Here is a 20734-nt window from a genome sequence, read left to right as displayed (position 1 = left end):
CCCTCCTTGAGTCTGAAAGTCATAGATTAAAAAAGGGGGCCAAGCTATTTTAGTGATGAGGTCATTTATGATCCCACTAGCCTACATTTATTAATTTATTTACTTCACTGTAATGGAAAATTAAAGGGTTTCTTTTAAATGGGTCTGGTTGTTTGTTTATTTAACATGTACTGTACCGTTTATCTATGATAGATATATTAAAAATGTATTTAATTTTATGTAAAAAAAAAAAAAAAAAAGTAAATTAAAAAACAAATTGTGGGGAAAAAACTTTATTTATAAAAATGTGTTTGTTACTTCTAACAATATAAATGTCATTCCTTCAAGAGCAGTTTATTATAATCGGTTTAACGCCAAAATATCGATGACTGGAACTCATGTAAATAAACACAATGAAGTCAACGTGGTGATTCTCTTTTTAACGCCTTGTTACTTCTATACTAATTTTTAAAAATATTAATCTAATCAAGCATCTGGCTTATATGTGTAATAAATAAATCTTTTGTAAAGGAAACAGTTAAAATCTTTGAATTGCTGAACTTTCAAAATAAGACGCCTTGTTATAAAATAATAAGCAACAAAGTACAGTGAAGTCAGCAACTATAATCTTAAAAATCCTCACTGGTCCCCAGCTGTCACTGGTAACATTAAAGTTTACATACTGTATTCTATAATAAAATATTTTTAAACAACTTGATCACACTTTTTGGATATGAAACACTGAGCTGTGCATTTATTTAGTGCCCAATCACAACAACAGATGCTTTAAATGCAACTACAGCTGTCAAACCAGTATAACAGCATATTAATTTTCAAGTTTAATCCTGAAGTGTAGCAAACTGGAGATACAACTGAAAAGTCTAAAATATATTCAATCAAAGCCATTAAATTATCAAATCAAGAACCTCTGAGGAATCCCAATAAACGTCTAAGACCTCAAACAACCTCTTTAGAGATCCATGGACATCAAAAATTGTTGGTGGAAGGACACTGAGTATCTTTGAGAAATTTCATACCCCACAAAAGACTGGCAGAAACAACCATAAAAGTCCCTGCAAGAGGAGGTCACCAAATAAACAAATACAAATAAAAATATATATATAATCATAATGGTACAGTAACCCTTGTGAATGTGCAGTAAATATGTGAGGAAATAATTATTCTTAATTATAACTGTTAATTTTAAGTTATAACATCTGAAAAGAATAGTCTACAACATTCAAAAGTGTTGAGATTCATAACCTTGAAACCTTGTGTATGTTTCATGTAGAAATGCCACTATGTTACTGTCGTAGCCCCATTGTTAGTGTAGTTTTTATAGTATCACTGTGGTCTATGGGTATTAAAGATTCCCATACCAGCTTCCCATACCATAATATGATACTGACTGCTGAAAAGCGAAGAAACCATGTGTGAAAAACATAGATTTCCAGTAACAAAACTGTTAATGTGAAACAGTGTTAAAAATTAGTAGTAATCATATTACTACATGAATTTACATTGTAAGACCCACAAATAAAGGATGACCAGGAGTGTAGGGAGAAATATTTAATAGAAGACAGTGTAAATAAATAAAAAAATTGCCTATCTAATCGGTAAAAAACAGTTTCCAGCTCTGTAAAATAACAAAAGCACATATATTTTAGTAGTTACAGTGTTAATGTGCTGCAGGTTGTTTACAATAGTGCAATTTCATAGATACAGTAGATGGAGATTTCTACAATAAATGCAAATCTTCTATAACCACAGAGGTGTGTACATACAAAACATTTGGTCTTCCACAGAAGCGCATAACAGTCAAACGAGGACTTGTTTACGCAGTCATAACATATTCAGTTATCTATCTATACTGTAGTATGATAGCGAATGTCGCAGTTTGAACATGCCTGTGTGAGTAAACGAGATGGCCTGTCTTTAGACAGTGCTTCTGTGATAAACATCTGATGCGACTGCAGTGCTTTTCTAAGAGTTCACAGTTTTAAAAACACATTTAAACATCCCATCGAATCACTCTCTCCCACACATTATGAGCTCAATCATATCAAACCTGGACCTCCACAAAAAGCAGCCCACCAACTCTTTATTGAACCCTTATAACGAGAGATGGGCAGATAAATGTTACGACTTGAGGGAGAAGGAATGTCAGTTATTTGGTCTGTTGATAACAAAAGAAAACTCCCTGGGACTATTTAATAACAAAGTCTGGCAGTGATCACTACCAGGGATTAAAAAAAAAATCTCACAAATTAAATTAGTCCATGACACAAAACAGACAACCTAAGCCTCTTCAAAAGCAGACACTCGAAGCTAAAGAAAAACAAAACCAAAACAGTGCGCTAAAAACTAAAGGTAAAGTCAGATCAGGCTCTGAGAGATTACTTTGGGCGGATAACTGTAAAAAGCTTTCTTTAAACGCTGCCATCTTAGAGCCTTGCTCCAAATGACAATGTTTACAGAGCAGATAACCTTCCTGCATAAACACCAGAGGGTTTTTTTTTTCCAAAAGAGGTGTGAGAGTGGTGGGGATGGTAGGGCAGCGAAAGAGGTGACAACACGTGTGTGCATGGAGGGATTGGAAGGGGGAGGGGGGTGTTAAGACATGACTGGGTGGCCAAGGGTGATGAGTGTAATATAACGAGCTAGATGAAGAAGAGGACGGTGTGTTTGTGTGTTCCTGCTACAGTTGGTGTGCAACGCAGTGGGGGGAAGGGGGGACAGACGGTATGAGATGGTGCTAATTTTAAAAGCTTGTTGCTCTGTGTCGCTTTCCAGCTTTGTGTGGCTCAACAGTCGACTTTGCGGAAACTCGACCTACTGTAGGAGTTCCTGCAGAGAGAGGGGGGGATAATTAGTAGGAATACTGGGGAAAAAAACAGATGTCAAAATCAAAAACATCATATTTTAGCAAAGATATGGTTCATTTTTATTTCATTTGAGCCAAAAAATGCCACCCAAGGAGTGTGAAAGTTGTCCCACTAAAAGCTTACATGGCTTTGAATCAGCATTGTGGTTCCAAGAGTAATAATGATAAACCCCTAATGTAATATAGCGGACCAATGGAGCTCAAAGTTTGTGTTAATATTTTAAATATCTGGGATTTTACATTTCTCTCTGTGCTGCAGCATCGGTCTGGCAGGTGCTGTTGACTGTAACTGTTTCTGATTAGGAATCAGTCCACATGCAAACACAGAGCTGCAGCCAGAAGATGATGAAAACCAAAAATAACATATGGTGATAGTTTCCATAGTCAAACAGGCTACAGCAGTTCAAGAAGTGCATCATCTTTTATTAATGACTGTGGAATAAAATGTGACACATTTGAAATCACTGAAATGTGTCTGCATGTCTGCTCACTGGTGACAAACTGGCTGTTTGAGCATATAGCCTGAAGCATGACACAGTTTTACGTTCCTCTTATGTTAGTTTGATGTGCTTGAAGAAGCAGCATGAGATCATTTTGTGCGTCTCTGTGCGTAGGCGTGTGTGTGTGTTATTAATGTCTCAAGTTACCGTTGTGTTTGCAGAGTCGGAGCTGGTAGGGTTCTGTAAAGCTGGGGGATCTTGCGGTTGATAAGAGGACCCAGAGCTTCTTTCAGTTTATGGTAATTCCTTTCTAGCTCTCTGTGGTACTCTTTCTGATCTGGCCCAATCAGGGCTTTATTCTTCCTCAGGGCATCTTCACACCTGCACAAAAAAGAAAGACACAGGGAGTTGGGATTTGTTTTTATTGGCTACACAACAGTCTTTGTCTGAGACAGAGCTCATGTCAGTACCTCTTAGCGAAGTCTTTAAAGCAGAGGCGCAGTTTGTTGTGATGACGAAACAGCTTGGGGTCATCAGGAATGTCGGCGAGAAAGACCTGCGCCACCTCAAGGGGGCCCTGTTAGGGGAGAGAAACAGTTACATATTGGCTGAGGAATTTCGGCCACTGCTTAAAACACTAACCCAGACTTAAAGCTCTGCTTTGATGTTATTATTATTCCAGGGGGACCAGCATTTCAATTATATTATCACCTGGTTGACAGTGGTGCCCACACAGCCCTGGAGCACCATCTGAAGCATTTTAGAGTCTGCGGGGTCTTGGTTTGTGGCGAAAGCGAGCTCCTGAGTCTTCTTCTGCATATCTTCAATCGCCACCTCGATGGGGACAAGAATAATCTGGAAAGCCAAAGATGTAACAATGAACATACATCATAATGTCTACATTTATTTAAAATCTGATCCCTCCAGTAGAGACACCCACCTCTTCCTTGTGGATAACATTGATTCGTGTCTTGATGTAAGGGAAGGCGTGAGACGTTGTCAGGATGGTTTTGCGTTTGTACTGCTCGTGCAGGTCGCCGTGAGCGCGGCCGTCCAGAGTGAAGGGAGTGCAGTACATGAAGGTACGCAAGTTGTAGTTCTTGTCAAAGTAGGTGATTCTTTCCTTCAGCTCATATGTGTCAAAGTAGGGCTCGACATAGGTGATCTGCAGGTAAGCCTGAAAAAGTCATCAGTACAGTTAGACATTTTTAAAATATACATATTTTTTAAGCAACAAACATACACATCTCTTTACCTTGTTGGGATCGAGTTTGTTTTTGTCCACTGGGTTGGAGTCTTTGATAATTTCGACCACCTCATCCCCAAATTTCTCTGAGTAGAACTCCTGTGGGCCAGAGGCATTCACCTTTAGACATATGTTCCTCATAAATCATTAAAGACATCTTTATTAGCATCAGGAGGAGTTAACATGCCTCAAGTCTGTGCGATATCTCAGCTAACTTGGTGATCGATGGCTCCTTGTAGACAAATTCTTGCTCATCCAGATCTCCGAAGCGACAGCCATAGAAACCCACTCTGAAGTAGGTCCCAAACATTCGCTGAACACTAAAAACAAGACAGAAAACTTAAACGATTAAAGAGTGCAGAGCATGAGTGATTTAAAAGCAGCTGACTCAGAGCTTACGTGTTAATAGTAGAAAAAAAAACCACCCCGTTTTAATTCATGGACTCATTATCTGACACTCCAAAGATGTGAAATGAAGATTTTTTTTCTTCACAAATTAAAATGTTTATTGAGGACTCAACAACCCTGAAACCAAGACCAAATCTGTCATACAAACGTTAGCATGCTGTTTTTCCACTAGTACATAAATGCTGAATAAATAAATAGAAACACAAAAACAGGAGGAAGAGCATTATGCGACACCTGTACGGAAATGTTAGCGAAATAGCTGTTTAGCCATTAGAAAAAATGCAGTAAAAAGTACTTGCTAACAGTGTGATAACAAAGTGTCAGTAACTAAGTAACTATGCAATTATATGCTAATTCGGGGTCATCATAGTAGGCAGCCATAAGGAGGTGTGAAATGTAAACTAGAAATCTATCTGAATAACCAGAGTTTATTTTTTTCCCCCATTCATGATCCATGGTTGTTATACTGCTGTTGTATTTATGCGTTATCCTATTTAACTTCTGTGCTTGATTTTCTTTTAGTGAAAAGGTCTGGTTGATGTTTGGAAATTATATAGTTATTGGATGTGGATATTGGTGGGGCCAATGACTGTCCTTTCCTGAGGGCCAGCCTTGTAAAAAGAGCCAACATGGCCACCGCCTACCACAGAGGATCATTCACTTTCTTCTCTCTCAACCAGCCACACCAGTGAGCCGCCTTTTCTTTGGAACCGTTTTCTCTTGTTTTGTTGTTTTGTGGCTGAAAGCTGTTTGGTTTCTTTCTTTTGGTTAAAACAGCTGGTTTGTAAAATGCACACAGAATTTTTTCACCCTGAAACTAATTTATACTCCTATGTTTGCAACACCAGTGATGAAAAAAAAAACAAAACAGCATTTACTCTTTGTTAACGTTTTGTTTCAGCGGCTGCTTTGGATTTGGGAAAACAGATGCTTTTCATGTTGTGGGAAAATACAAATTCATGAAGTAGTTTTATTACAGCAGGACTGCAGCACAAATTAATTAATACTTGTCTTAATTCTACTCAACCAAGTGATAAAGTAAGCTTTGCATCACTCACCAGTAACATGTTATTGACACAGGAGTGGAGAAGAAAACAAGCCAAGGGGAAGAAGAATAACACTGTCAACAACAATTGCTGAATGTTTTACTTTAAATTAGATACTCTTAATGTCAGATTAGTTTGTTACCTCCCATCCTGAACTCTGGAAAAGATGAGAAAAGAAATAAAGCACATAAGAAGGGAATTAGGATAAAGATAATTGGCCTTAAACTAATTCCTTTGTAGATTGCTGGTGATTTCAGGATTAAGCTGTCAACTCACTTGGTTGTAGACTTTATTAAAGGCATCTTGTAGCTTCCCGTGGACAGTAGCCAGTTTTTTAAAGTCTCTGTTGGCTTCATGGATCGGGAGCAGAATCTTGTACACTTCATTAATGGCCTCATACATGCCGGCCTGCAGTTACAGCACAATTAAATAGGGATTTTTTACACAAATCATGCGATAAAATATCCATCCTTCGGCCATGTTAATGCTGGAACCTTGTGCTGTTTGTCAGTGAATGTGAGTCATACCATGTTAAAAGAAGCAGCTGCTTGCTCCAGAAGGCCCACCAGGCCAGACTCACTGAAATACTTCCCAGCACAAATGCCCTCCTCCTCTGGCGACAGAACGTCATCGGATACTGCCGACTCCTCTAATACGTTGGATGAAATATTCTGTAGTAAAAACAGACAAAACAGAATAGGAAAAAAGTTAACATCTGGTCATAAACCCACATGTTTTATATGTCTTTTAAGTAAAAGTTTCATTTAGGCCTGAGTCACACAGGTCTAGACACCCATTAGTGAAGATCTAGTAACCACAGGTCACAAGAGTCCCAGGCCAGGTGGTGAATAGTTGCTGGAGGTTTCTGGCAGTCGCTGCAAATTCAATTGCTAAAACTCAACTCACACAAGTCCAGAGACCAGTCAGCCATCACCTGGCAACCACAGGTCATTTGGGAAAAATTTGAATTCTCTACCCAGTTAGTGACTGGTTGCTGGAGGTTTCTGGCAGTTTCAGTTTCAAACTGGTCACAAAGAGGTATACAGTGCCTCAGTGAAAGATTACAGTTGCTTTGACTGCTAGCAGATTGTCGCGGTTTCCTGTAGTTTGCATGGAAAACATCTCCTTGTCAGATAACTGCCAACTACTTTCCAAGCGGTAGTGAAACAGTGAAAACTGTAACACGCACCAGACAAGGAGACAAATTTTTGTGCCTTTTGAAACATGTTGGCTGCAGTGTTCAGGCAGGTGTCAGGAGGTCACCGACTGTGACCGAGGCATTAGACTAAAATCATTGTGACCTAGCCAACTATTTGTAAGTAGAAAGATTTAAACAGCATACACATTGACCTGAAATGTGACACAACCAATGGGCAGGTAGCGACAATCCTCCAGCATGTTGAGATACTCCGCTACCAGAGCTGCGCTGTGGACCAGACAGTGGGCTGCTTCAGCGTGGTTCCCTCTCTCTGAGTGTTTCCCTGCCATGTTTTGAAGCCACGTTAAGCGCAAGTCAGGGGAGTTCTGGTAACCTTTAGCAATCCTGAAAAGAGAAAATGAGAAAACACTTTAGGTTTTATTTTATTTTTGATTTACAGCCACTCTGATGGTCATTCCAGTACCTGTACATTAGGTCGATAAGCATCTCTGGATCGTGCTGATGCTCCTTCATCTTCACAGTGTCAGTAAGAATCATGTGCAGGTTAAACACCAGATCCTGGACCTGCAGTTTCAAACATACATATACAAAATGAAAAGGTGGTAAGCTGTTCCACCAGCTTACCCGTTCCACTAGCTCCAGCTCGAAAACTGTAAACAAGATGATGGTTGCTGTGCACCTGCTCTGGGAAAGGTGTGTCCCGCAGCTCTAAGTCCTCTTCGGCATATGTCAAGATTGTCTTAAGAGACCGACGAAGATGCTCTTCATTAAAGTTCTGCGATGTTCCCACCAGTGAGGACAGAGACATGGTGACCTGCATCTTTACTCGTGCAAAGTTCTACAAAACAAAAAAGTAGCCCAGTGTGACTTACAACATCAATAATAATAATGTATTGCATTTATATAGCGCTTTTCGAGACCCTTAAAGCGCTTTACAATTCCACTATTCATTAACTCTCACATTCACACACTGGTGGAGGCAAGGTACAGTTGTAGCCACAGCTGCCCTGGGGTAGACTGACAGAAGCGAGGCTGCCATATCGCGCCATCACCAGTAGGCGGTAGGGTAGGTGAAGTGTCTTGCCCAAGGACACAACAACCAAGACAGACAGAGATGGGATCGAACTGGCAACCTTCCGGTTACAAGCTGAGCTTCCCAACCCCCTGAACCACGGTCGCCCATTACAGTCTTGAATTACGGTATAGATGCATTTTGCTGACATGTCCACAGCTATGAAAGAACATCAAAGTATTTCACAGATAATGCGACATCTTAACATACATTTCCAATCTCGAAGTTCTGTCTCATGAGCAGGTAAAGGGATGCCGAGGCGTGACTTCTGACAGAGCCGACACTGCTGCTGCAGTGACGCAGGAGACGCAGGCACAGGTCTGCACAAAGCTCCGTGTCCTCCTCAAACAGCATCTCTGGGAACTATACACAAAAACACACAGCGTCACGTACAGTTCACCCCGCTGCCACCAGAAATTAAATATGGCCCACTTGTTTTACTTTTCAATAATTTTTAGACAAAAATGTAACACAGATGTCATCAATAAAAATGAGTAAGCAGAATAATGCCAAATAGGAGTAAAACTATTAATACAAAAACATTAATTATTAGTGTTAATTCATTAATTTGTGTTTTGTTAGTTTTTTTGCTGTAAAAGAAAAAAAACTGAAAACTTGTGTAACTGCTAAAAACAAACTATACTTACTTTGAAAACCAGAGCTCTCTGTGTATTGAAGCAATGCTGCAGAAAGAGGGCGCTCTGGTTTCCTGCCATGCTGTGAAGAAGCACTCTCAGCACTCCACCCAAAACACTTTCTTTCAACTCTGATGCAACCACAGTCTGAAAGAAGACAGGCACACAACAAGCACAGGATGTTTACATAGGAGGACAGCACTGTATGTCAACCACTGGAAAGGTGGTATCTAAACAGATTTATTTAGTTCTCATTGTTTTACCTTGACTATAATTTCCAGCGTGTCCAGTACTATGAGAGAGGCCTCAGTAGCTAGGTTTCCATCCACTACAGACTCCTGTTCCACCTCAGCCTTAGTCCTGAAAGGTGTCATTTTACAATCATGTTACACAGAAACACACATTTGACATAAATTATAATCCCAGAATATTTGTAATTTTCACAAGGTGAACAGAAGAACCAAATCTATATGTCTGTAAAGCACATACTTGTCGACTCTGTCTGCATTTGTTCTCCAGTGAGTTACGTTCTTTTTCCACCTAACGTTCTCCTGGCTGCCATAAGGGCTCCTTTCTGTAAGAGTAAATTTCCTTAAGCACCACAAATATAAATTGCTTCAGACATGCAAGACACAAGCCTGTGTTTCTGTTGTGCTTCCCACCTCTGTGACGCCGAACCATCTCCTGACGTGCTCCGATTGTGCCCAGTATGGCTTCTTCAAGTCGTGCCTTCATATCCTGAGACTTTTTAAATGTCAGGCTATTGATCCGCTCCAAAGTCTTCTTTCCCTACAACGTCCACCAAACATCAGAGGACAAATAAGTCATAAAAAGGTAGCATACAAATTAGGCAAGTTTACCCAGAAATTTCTCTGAGAGAGAAAAAAAGACTATATTAAAAGTGGATAAAAGAAAAAAAACTGGGTAGAAAGCTGCTAAGAAATGGACTTTAGAAAGGCAAACACTTTAAAAACAAACACATAAAAATAGCCTCCTGTCCTATTGATCATTTATAGAGTGAACACAGCTAAATAGACTACTGTGTGATTTTGCAGTGCTATGCAAACAGTATTGGAAAATACAGTAGTAACCCTGGACATGATGTCTGAAGTCCACGTGCCTCAGTGTACAATGCATTATGTATAATGTATCATATCAAATATACCTTTCAGAGGCAGAAGAGAAGGTGTTCTCAGCCAGCAGTAACTGACCAGCACAGATCTGTTACATGCTGCCACAGACATTATCATTTTTGCAGTAATGGTTAAATTCAATCTAATTTTTAAATAACAGCTAATTAAACCATGAACATTAACTCACTGCCTTCATAAAAACCCCATCAAACAGGAGAAAAAGAAGGAAAATGAAATGTAATCAATATTTGCTCTGCACTAGCTTTCTTTGAAAAACTCAATTAAGGAATTTAGCATCTCCCTGAATGAACTGCGAATCTTGATGGTGCCCATTTATTATACCTTGTATTCAAAGCAGGACACACAGAGATGCAGTAGATCTAGCAAGCGGTTGATTTGCAGTACAGACAAATCTGACACCCAGCGCTCCAGGAGAGCTGCATCTGCATTCTTCAGCACCCACAGGAAACACACCAGCAGAGTCCTACTGCACTCGGCGGACAGAGAGCTGGACTGGCGCCCCGCCTGGTAACGACACACACACACAGAAAATCGGTGCCAATCTTGTAATCCACTTGAGTATAGAACAAAATGGCTGTTTAGAGAAAGTTATGGCAAAGGACACAGAGCCACCTACAGGTGAAGAGGAGCAGTTGTTCTTTAGCTAAACAACAACATGGAAAGAATGCAAATGATATTTAAATGGGTGAGTGTTGTGTGGCGTTACTGTCTGTCAAACTGAAGCAGCAGTCGCCCACACAGAGGCCACTCTGTGACCTGTCAGTCTGTAGGGCTCTGGGGAACACTATGACCCTTGCCGCTATCACTTACCACTGTGGGCAGTGCGAATGGGTTGGCTTTGGCATGCTGCAGAGGGGAGCCAGCGATTGCCATGGCAACAGACTGACTGATAGTGCTGCCACTGTCTGGGTCAGCATCGTCAGCGTGGGTGGATGCATGGCGGACCCGAGAAGGCGAGGAGTCTGCAAGGCAATAAGAAAAGCGCTCTCAGGTACAATAATACTGCAAATATAACAACATCATCTCGAGCAGGTGGAAAACCATATTTATGGGCTGCTCATATTGTTCTGCTGACCAGAGAAGTCATAGAGTTGATGTAGCGTCTCCATGACGATTGGGATGAGAGGCAGGTAGAGCTGAGCCATGTGGGCTCTGACTTGAGGGTCCCTGTAGCGAGGGTCTGCATCGTGGCTACACAGCAGGGAGTGAACGGCACTAATGGCCTTTTTATGAAGGAAAAAAACCCTGTGGGTGATAAACAAAATCATCATAACCTTTGCCATCTCTCATTTTATTTCACGTTAAATTCTGAATCGATGTAAAGTCTTGATCAGATTGTGTGCAGATACTAAAAACTCACCCTTCACCATCAGGGTCGAGGATGAGTGAGAGCTCAGACAGCAGCAGGCCGGACAGGAAGTGCTGCTGGCGAAAAGGGACGGAGAGCTCAAACATGGTGGCCACGCCCTGGTCTTGCACCATACTGGAAAATGCTGAGCTCTGTGGACACAAGGAGACATAGTTAAGATGACACAGAATTACAGAGAAATGACTTATAAGTGTGGCTGACATTAATGTTATGCAATGGTTTGTGTAGGAACACAGTAGAAGAGTTATTCTCAAATTTTTGATGACTGCAAAATTTAAGACATCATTTGTTTATTAAGGAAAATAAACAAACAGCTTTAGTTAGTGTTGGTAGTGTATTTGCTAATTTCATAATTTATGTTTGTTTTTTTAAACCAAGAGGAAGGCACATTTTGACACCAGCGGTATTTCTGTTAAGAAACTCTAGCTATGATGCCCAGAACAGAAGAGTTGGAATTCAAGAGAAATCCTCCCAAAATGAAATGCACAGTGCATTGCATTCTTTCCTTGGCTGACTCAAGGGCTGCAAAAAACATCCCCAAGGGCCATGACTGGAACTTTGAGGACACTGATGCTGTGAGTATGTACTTATTACAGAGAGAAATTAGCAACATTTCAATTTATCCATTCTCTTTATGTGAAATTAATTTTTTCTTATAATTCGTCTATGACGGATAATGTGCTGTAGTACCTGTGATGTGGTGGAAGAAGTGGAAGGAGAGGGGGAGGCTGGGGGGCTCAGGATTGAGCACGGCAAGTTGAGGATCACATAGTGCTCATGGCTGCAGACAATACGAGTGAAGTCCATCCTCAGAGCATTCAGAGAGCTGGGATTCTGGGCCGTGTGCAACTTGTTGGCAATCTGTTTAACATGCAGTTACATAGAAGATACAATAATGTGTGTGGGAGTCTCTGAGCATATCAGATTACAGGAAAATAGGAAAAAGTGCAATGGGGACCTGTTTGTAGTAAGAGCGGATGAGGTTGAAGACAAAGCCCCGGTCCATGAGAGACAACAGGTCACTCAGGAAGAAAGCCAGACTGCTATTTAACCTCTCCACAAGCTCCACATCCTGGAAGGGGAAAATTCATGTGAGAGAAAGAGGAAGAGTCTTGGTTTACATTATATTAGTTTGTATATTAGGTTTGAATCAACCAGCAATGCTCAAGCTTTGTATAAAAGATAAGGGAGAAAAATAAAGCCACTATCGTTTTTGTTGGCCAGTGACCTAAATTGTTATCAAGAAATGAATTCAGTTTCTAGAATATGGGGTAGCTCTCAGGATTTGGTACCTTGTGGTATCGGCTGACAATGTCTGCACTGATGGCACACACAAGTGCAGCGATGTCATCCACAAAGCGGTCTGGGAACCGCTGACGCCTGGGAACATCCAGTTTTGAGGTCAGGAATAAGTGGTGGGCCATGCTCTTTGTCTGTAGGAGGGGATACATAAGAAAACGGTTTGCAGACTTTAAGTTTTGTTTTACTGCATTCTCTTTAGATTTTTACTACTTAGAAAGTGGTGTACAATTATTGCAATTTCAAAAAGGAATGCTTACCATCAGTTGGAAGAAAAACCAAGCTTGTTGCAGTGCCGCTTCCCTCACTGTGCTAGTGCTGACCACCCACTGTAAAGCCAGCTCCTCGTGGAGCAGCTAGACATGAACCAACAACAAGCTAGTTCAGTTTGGTCTAGTTAATTGTATTTGAGCTATCAAGATTAAAATAAACTGTTTCAATGCTATTAGGAATAATTCATAAACAGTAACTACAGATTATAAAGGTTTAGGAGTACGAGCTGATAGTTATTCATTCCAAAAAGCGCTAAATTTTCAATTTTCACATCATTTCCATGTAGATCTGTGTTCAAATTGCATGATTGTTGATGAATGGTAATGACATTGGAAGTTGGTGAATGGTATGATATCAAATGTGTTAGTTTGTAACTTTTACAGTTAGTTAGATGCCAGTTTTACCTTCTTTGCAATCTGCCTTGGGGGAACTGAAAACAAAGCCACGCTGTCCAGAAAGGCAGACATGCGATTGCAGCTGCGGTCGTTTGCCTGACATGGAGTGATGGTGAGGTGAACACACACAGATGACGTGAAAATGGGTGAATGGAAATGGGTGGGTGGCCAGAGAACTTTCTATGAACTCGTAACAAGCCCCAGGCAGAACTTGTGCCTGTTAGGCAGCAGAGAGGATGTACAGGGAGTAGATAAAAAGGGGTGACAGGTGGGCTGAGGCGAGCAGAGAGAGAGCCAGACAGACACAGATGTAATGGAGGTAAGAAATGACCCGCGAGAATTGATGAGAGGCAGTGCAGGACGGAGGTGGAGGAGGTAAAGGTGAGGATGAGGTGAAGGGATTTGGCACCTGCTTGAGCTCACAGCTGGAGTTGGGGTTCCGGCGTAGCACAGATCTGGAGCCCCCAGGGGCATAAGCAGAGTTTACCCAGGAGTGGGAGCGGTCAATGCCCTGCCATAAGCCACCAGAGACACACACAAAAACACACACAGAGTGTGGCAAGAGGCAAGAGCACAGTGAATTAAGAGAGGGTAATTACCACACAAAAGATTATTTAGAGAAGAAAATCAGGAACAAAATAAAAGGAGATAAAAGCAACAAAGAAAAGAAAGCTGGGGAGAGGAGAATAAAGGACTGAAGGTACTGCATGAAGTAAAGGGATAGAGGCACAGAGAATTACTACATTGTTGTCTAAGCAGTGAGACAGACTGTTGGCACAGAGTTCTCAGTCAACCTGAGTTTATTGAATCAGCTGTGAAGAGTCCAGAAACTACGATTACAACAAAATAACAGAGTGATATTATCTAAACAGAAACTAGAAAATAAACAAGTGGTTTCATAAAGACAGAAAACACAGACCATCTTTTCTGTGTGGCCAGACTGTAACAACATTCATATATTTTATTTAATGTAATTGAAATACTAGGGGAAAAAAATGAGACACTAAGCAAATATAATAAATGTGAAAATAAAGCAACAGCTGCCTATGATAATACAAGTTTGACTGGTACACATTTCCTGCAAAACATAAGACCAACAAAGTGCAAAATACTTAATAACCTAACTTTAATCTCCTTTAAAAGGACTTGAGGTGCAGCATACCTTGCTCCCCATGATCCTTTGCACCTCTTCATCAGGAGAAACTGGTGTGCTAGCCAGGTCTGGGTTGGAGTTGCTAATGCTTTTGGAACGGGACAGGTGCAGACTGCTTGGCCGCGCTGTTGCCCTTGATAAGGTAGCGTACTGCATTGGTATCTCATAGGACTGGGTGCCTGCTACTCGGGGAGAAGGAAAGGACATAGAAGTTAGCAAATAAAAAAATAAAATAAAATAACCCTGGCAGCTTATGGTCTAAAGAAAACCATTTTTGTTCTTTCAACTATAAATAAAGGTTTTACAGTTAAGCCCGGTGACTCACCATTCGGTGGCAGAGTAGGCTCGGCAGTGGGCAGGCGGAAGCAGTAATGGATGTAAGATGCCAGCAGATTGTTGCGGCCATGTTGATCTTGGTTCCCTTCCAGGTTTTTGTGGATCTGATTGACTAACAGAGCCATGGCTTCGAAAGCAGCCCGACCCAGGTTCACTGCAGGTAAATTCAAAGTGAGTGCTTTAAAAACAACAACTACAACAACAACAACAACAACAAAGGTAATGCTTGCCCTAAAGGTAACCACAAGTTAACGTATTTATTATCAGGTGCTAAACTGAATCTAGAATATCTGTTCCTCTGTTGTGTGTGTTAATGAATTCCTCAATGTAAAGCAAATTAAACAGTTTTGTTTTTCATATCTTCAACAAAAAAATAATTATCAATAATCATCATATTAATATATCTCTATGAGAGTTATTACAATCACTCAAAAAAATGAGAATTTGCATTTTTGCCTAGTTTGCATAGAAAGTAGTGTTGACAGCCTTCTCACCAATCTGGCCTGCAATGACTGGAGGGTAGACAATGAGCTGAATGAGTTTGTTAAGCAGCTGATGCAAGAACCTGACACAGGTATCCAGCACAGCCCCTCTCAGTGCAGCCATGCTGGCCTTCAGCTCCCCTTCCATGTTTGCCTCGGTTATGATGACGTCCTTCAGGCGGAAAGGAAAGGAGTACTCCTCCAGAACATACACTAACGTGAAAAACTTATCCAGGTGAGGGTCCTAGAAGCACACATGCACAATGAATGATAAGTAACAGCCAATACTGGTGAACTTTGATTTGGCAGAACACCTGAAATTCTAGGAGAGCAGGGTGATCCAGGGTGTGTGTGACCTTCCTTTTCTAAAGTGACATGAAACTGCATTTCCCGATGACCTGCATATATGTGAGCCTACAGGAGCCAAGCAGACTGTGACGTACATCAAACAATAAAATAAACTTCAAGTTTCTCCACTCTGAGCAACATTAATGTGCACCACACTTCTGTCTTTTTTCCGTTTACGCCGATTTACTTTGATATTATCTAAAGCCAACAAAATTATTGTTTTAGACATTAAACTAAACTAGTTTCTATAGACATATGCCAGTTGCATCTATGACGTTTGTATATTAATTTAAATAAATGTGAATGCCAAACAGGATGGAAATACATTAAAAGTGAAATTATACTGTTTGAGGAAAACACTGATGTTTTACATGATGAAATACAGTGGGGCAAAAAAGTATTTAGTCAGCCACCGATTGTGCAAGTGCCCCCACCTAAAATGATGACAGAGGCCAGTAATTTGCACCAGAGGTACACGTCAACTGTGAGAGACAGAATGTGAAAAAAAAAAATCCATGAATACACATGGTAGGATTTGTAAAGAATTTATTCGTAAATCAGGGTGGCAAATAAGTATTTGGTCAATAACAAAAATACAACTCAATACTTTGAAACATAACCTTTGTTGGCAATAACAGAGGTCAAACGTTTACTATAGGTCTTTACCAGGTTTGCACACACAGTAGCTGGTATTTTGGCCCATTCCTCCATGCAGATCTTCTCCAGAGCAGTGATGTTTTGGGGCTGTCGCCGAGCAACACGGACTTTCAACTCCCGCCACAGATTTTCTATGGGGTTGAGGTCTGGAGACTGGCTAGGCCACTCCAGGACTTTCAAATGCTTCTTACGGAGCCACTCCTTTGTTGCCCGGGCGGTGTGTTTCGGATCATTGTCATGTTGGAAGACCCAGCCGCATTTCATCTTCAAAGTTCTCACTGATGGAAGGAGGTTTTGGCTCAAAATCTCACGATACATGGCCCCATTCACTCTGTCCTTAACACGGATCAGTCGTCCTGTCCCCTTGGCAGAAAAACAGCCCCATAGCATGATGTTTCCACCCCCATGCTTCACAGTAGGTATGGTGTTCTTGGGATGCAACTCAGTATTCTTCGTCCTCCAAACACGACGAGTTGAGTTTATACCAAAAAGTTCTACTTTGGTTTCATCTGACCACATGACATTCTCCCAATCCTCTGCTGTATCATCCATGTGCTCTCTGGCAAACTTCAGACGGGCCTGGACATGCACTGGCTTCAGCAGCGGAACACGTCTGGCACTGCGGGATCTGATTCCCTGCCGTTTTAGTGTGTTACTGATGGTGACCTTTGTTACTTTGGTCCCAGCTCTCTGCAGGTCATTCACCAGGTCCCCCCGTGTGGTTCTGGGATCTTTGCTCACCGTTCTCATGATCATTTTGACCCCACGGGATGAGATCTTGCGTGGAGCCCCAGATCGTGGGAGATTATCAGTGGTCTTGTATGTCTTCCATTTTCTGATGATTGCCCCCACAGTTGATTTTTTCACACCAAGCTGCTTGCCTATTGTAGATTCACTCTTCCCAGCCTGGTGCAGGTCTACAATACTTTTCCTGGTGTCCTTCGAGAGCTCTTTGGTCTTGGCCATGGCGGAGTTTGGAATCTGACTGTTTGAGGCTGTGGACAGGTGTCTTTTATAAAGATGATGAGTTCGAACAGGTGCCATTCATACAGGTAACGAGTGGGGGACAGAAAAGCGTCTTACAGAAGAAGTTACAGGTCTGTGGGAGCCGGAGATTTTCCATGTTTGAGGTGACCAAATACTTATTTGCCACCCTGATTTACGAATAAATTCTTTACAAATCCTACCATGTGTATTCATGGATTTTTTTTCTCCACATTCTGTCTCTCACAGTTGCCGTGTACCTCTGGTGCAAATTACTGGCCTCTGTCATCATTTTAGGTGGGGGCACTTGCACAATCGGTGGCTGACTAAATACTTTTTTGCCCCACTGTATGTTTATACGTTTATAGATGTGAAAGACTAAAAAAAATCTAGTTTTTGATCTAAAAGACAGCCCATAGTCTCAAATGTTAAACTCAGTTTGCTTCGTACGTACTTCCAGGCACAGACTTTAACTAAAGATGCACCCAGTGCAATTTTCTTGGTTTATTTTGATTTTTTTCTTAACGCTACCTACTGATAACGATTTTTACCTGTTCTGATTTTCTAGGAGCTATTATTGACAGCTTATAGAAATAAAAACCAGCCTTTCTTCAATGCAAAATATTATTTTCATAATAAAAGAAATGATTGAACTTGAAGTTCCACCAAACTTTAGTAAGTTACAGGATTCTCTCTAATTTAAACAACTGAAAATAAAGTGTTCTGCTACTGGAACAAGGCACAAATAATTAACTGAAAATAAGTTGTTGTACATCCACCTTTACCCGACGTATTTCACCTTACCAAACAAAAGCAGGTGCAACAACACAAATGTATCTACTTACATCACTTTCTAGTCTAATTATAGCTTCACCAGATAACAGGACATCGACCCTCATGTGTTTTCACTTGTCTCCATAATTTTCCTCGTTTCTGCTTTGATCCGTTCACTGCTCATGAGGCTGCTGGCTTGTGGCTGGTTCTAAACTCTGGATAGCGTTATATTTAGCAACTGCCTTTATTAGCTTCTTTCAAAACTCCATATTCAGCTGGGTGAGGGTGATTTAAATGTCTCATAAGATTTGTTATTAAGAATGTTTTCATGGTGGGCCCTCTGTGGTTTACTTTAGTGAACTTTGTGTCTTCACTTGCAGACAGGAGCCTCTACGCTAACAAAATGTGACTGCGTGGTTGTGAGCACATGACTATTTGCCTGTGCTACTGAGCACGTTTTTGTGCGTGCACGGAAAGGACCAGCTTGTAATTAGGTACGTGAGACTGACTGTCACCAGTCCAGGACAAGGACTGGTGCATGTCTTTTAACTTTAACCACTAAAAGTAACTGCTATGTTCCCATTTCTGTAGACTAACATTTCTATAGCTTCCACCAATGTATCGCAAATTGAGCAGCCCTAAAATGAGCTCCTTAAGGACCAGGGAGTATTGTTTTTTTGTTTTTCATGTTTTGTGACACTGCCTACAAAACATGATGTAGTAACACTTAAAAACATTTAAGATAATTCAGCGCTTTTTAAGGTATTTTTGATAGCAGATCTATAACAATTATAAAAAAATTTAAGGACCCACAGTCACGCTATAATAGCAAATTGGGTCTTTACACGTGGGAGGAATAAGAAAGAGCAGCAGAAACGTAAGTGTAAGAAGCGTATTTGTGTACCTGAGTGTGGACCGAGGAGGCCGCTTTCACTTCGACACTGAACACACCTTTGTGATTATCCACCCACTTCATGCCTGGGAGCTGAACCTGCCAGAGAGTGACACCCAACTCATTTAACACTCAGGCACACCACAAAGGAATAGGTGCTGGAAGAAGAACCAATGTTCACACAATCTCTTCAAACACACTCACGTCAGGGGTGAGCACCGAGTAGCTAGCCGGGGGCTTTTCCACAGAGACAGGCAGACTGAAAGAGCCGGTGCGTAGTCTGCCATGTTGCATCAGAGGGATCCACTGCAAGCAGAAAGAAAGACACGCGATCTCTAACAGATGGCAAGACAACAGATAGAACTATTGAACAAGTGAGTGTGTGGGTGAAAGTATTCAAGGAGAGCCAGCTGAAGGAGTGCACTCACCGTGTAGCCCACAGGAGTCTCCAGAGGAGTGTTCTGTTTGGGCTGGCAGCTGATGTGGTAAAAGGTGAACAACAGGTGGTGGTTGTCTGTCAGATTGGCAGGAATCTTCATCTTCATCTCCTCATAGAACTCAGGAGACCTTATGAGAAAGAGTTAAACAAGACATTTAGGAAAGAAAGAAAAGTTGGACAGACTTGAGCAGAGGCTCAAAAGGTGAGGGAACCTTACTTGTTATGGTAAATGACAGGAGAGTATGCGTCTTTCATGAATTCTGCACAGCTCGATTTTCCAAAGATGACCTGTTTTAAAAAAAAAGCAGCGTATAAATGTAGTTTTCCATAACCAATAAGAGATTCACAATGAACACCACAACTGTTTCAAACCCCAAACTTAGAACAGTTCACTCTGGAAAATGTTTTTTTCAAAGGTTTGAAAACTTTTCACTCATAAATGAAAGAAAGAGTGAATTTCAACCAGTTACACTGGTTGAGTATTTTGAGTAGTTTCTATGTTACTGTAACTGTGTCAGCGGCAGCCATGTTACATAACAAGCAATCCTTTTCTACCCTTCAGCTCTACATGGGATTGCTGTTATGGGATACGCAAAAGAAATAGGGTGGAGTGCCACTTATAGTAAACACTATATAGTGTGCATCGTCCATTTGATACTAAATAAACTAAAAGAAAAAAAAATCAGAGTGATAACATGAAAGATATGCTGCAGGTCATGCACATAACTAAATTCTCCTTCCTTTGCTGCTCACAAATATGTTCCTTTGAAGTTCGCGCTACTGAAAAAGACATCATATAGTATTTCGCTGCCTTAAGCTTTTCTTTGTGGCTGGGATTTCATTTGCCAGAGAACATCACGGTCATGTTGCTTCATTATCCTCGAGTGTAACTCACCGCTAAGGCTTGACTGGGGTCCTCTCCTGCCATGAACTGTACTTTCACAGCAATGTTCCTCACTGAGCCCTGACGGCTGCTGAAGTTCAGACTTTGTGGGTAAACATAGAGCAGGTTCCTTAGAGCCAAAATAGGCAGAGAGAGAAAGAGAGAAAAATACAAGAATTTTAAAAGGCTGCATAGCCATGAAGGGAACACTTAATTCCTGTTATGATGTCAGCATGTGGCAATAAGATCACACCCCATTTATATTAAATATTTCCCACAACCTACAATATATAACAATCTTATTCTCAGAAAAGACAAGATCATGCGTGCGCACATAACAGGAGTGTGACCCGAACCTGGCCTCACTTGATGAAAGTCACCTTAACTCCCATCCAAGTTAAACATTAGAGGTAACTCCTGTACATAT

The 20734-nt window shown here is 41.0% G+C and overlaps 1 protein-coding gene across 6 annotated transcripts in view; it reads right to left on the bottom strand.

Annotated features, from left to right (window-relative positions):
* Nucleotides 1-1533: 1533 nt before the first annotated feature.
* The window catches only part of LOC134626356 (dedicator of cytokinesis protein 7-like), a 42525-nt gene continuing 23324 nt past the window's right edge, over nucleotides 1534-20734 (bottom strand). For 3 of the 6 annotated variants that reach the window (XM_063472101.1, XM_063472098.1, XM_063472096.1), the window contains exons 15-50: nucleotides 20320-20437; nucleotides 19642-19712; nucleotides 19414-19552; nucleotides 19190-19291; nucleotides 18998-19084; nucleotides 15343-15574; nucleotides 14838-15002; nucleotides 14522-14694; nucleotides 13769-13870; nucleotides 13369-13455; nucleotides 12952-13047; nucleotides 12685-12825; nucleotides 12351-12464; nucleotides 12083-12253; nucleotides 11384-11523; nucleotides 11099-11268; nucleotides 10834-10985; nucleotides 10345-10527; nucleotides 9532-9658; nucleotides 9359-9443; nucleotides 9133-9229; nucleotides 8882-9016; nucleotides 8445-8597; nucleotides 7842-8000; nucleotides 7626-7726; nucleotides 7354-7546; nucleotides 6531-6674; nucleotides 6280-6411; nucleotides 6146-6160; nucleotides 4737-4862; nucleotides 4559-4648; nucleotides 4244-4480; nucleotides 4015-4158; nucleotides 3774-3880; nucleotides 3511-3684; nucleotides 1534-2826 (exon numbers count right to left, since the gene is read on the bottom strand). In XM_063472101.1, coding sequence (XP_063328171.1) covers nucleotides 2784-2826; nucleotides 3511-3684; nucleotides 3774-3880; nucleotides 4015-4158; nucleotides 4244-4480; nucleotides 4559-4648; nucleotides 4737-4862; nucleotides 6146-6160; nucleotides 6280-6411; nucleotides 6531-6674; nucleotides 7354-7546; nucleotides 7626-7726; nucleotides 7842-8000; nucleotides 8445-8597; nucleotides 8882-9016; nucleotides 9133-9229; nucleotides 9359-9443; nucleotides 9532-9658; nucleotides 10345-10527; nucleotides 10834-10985; nucleotides 11099-11268; nucleotides 11384-11523; nucleotides 12083-12253; nucleotides 12351-12464; nucleotides 12685-12825; nucleotides 12952-13047; nucleotides 13369-13455; nucleotides 13769-13870; nucleotides 14522-14694; nucleotides 14838-15002; nucleotides 15343-15574; nucleotides 18998-19084; nucleotides 19190-19291; nucleotides 19414-19552; nucleotides 19642-19712; nucleotides 20320-20437 — 4705 coding nt within the window. In that variant the 3' untranslated portion in view covers nucleotides 1534-2783. Of the gene's footprint in view, nucleotides 2827-3510; nucleotides 3685-3773; nucleotides 3881-4014; nucleotides 4159-4243; nucleotides 4481-4558; nucleotides 4649-4736; nucleotides 4863-6145; nucleotides 6161-6279; nucleotides 6412-6530; nucleotides 6675-7353; nucleotides 7547-7625; nucleotides 7727-7841; nucleotides 8001-8444; nucleotides 8598-8881; nucleotides 9017-9132; nucleotides 9230-9358; nucleotides 9444-9531; nucleotides 9659-10344; nucleotides 10528-10833; nucleotides 10986-11098; nucleotides 11269-11383; nucleotides 11524-12082; nucleotides 12254-12350; nucleotides 12465-12684; nucleotides 12826-12951; nucleotides 13048-13368; nucleotides 13456-13768; nucleotides 13871-14521; nucleotides 14695-14837; nucleotides 15003-15342; nucleotides 15575-18997; nucleotides 19085-19189; nucleotides 19292-19413; nucleotides 19553-19641; nucleotides 19713-20319; nucleotides 20438-20734 lie in introns of those variants that run through there. The other 3 variants (XM_063472099.1, XM_063472100.1, XR_010093818.1) reach the window with 3 other exon arrangements.

This window comes from Pelmatolapia mariae, linkage group LG4 (assembly GCF_036321145.2).
Source record: "Pelmatolapia mariae isolate MD_Pm_ZW linkage group LG4, Pm_UMD_F_2, whole genome shotgun sequence".
Taxonomy (NCBI): domain Eukaryota; kingdom Metazoa; phylum Chordata; class Actinopteri; order Cichliformes; family Cichlidae; genus Pelmatolapia; species Pelmatolapia mariae.
Note: the sequence above shows the minus strand (reverse complement) of the source record. Positions and strands in the feature narration are given on the sequence as shown.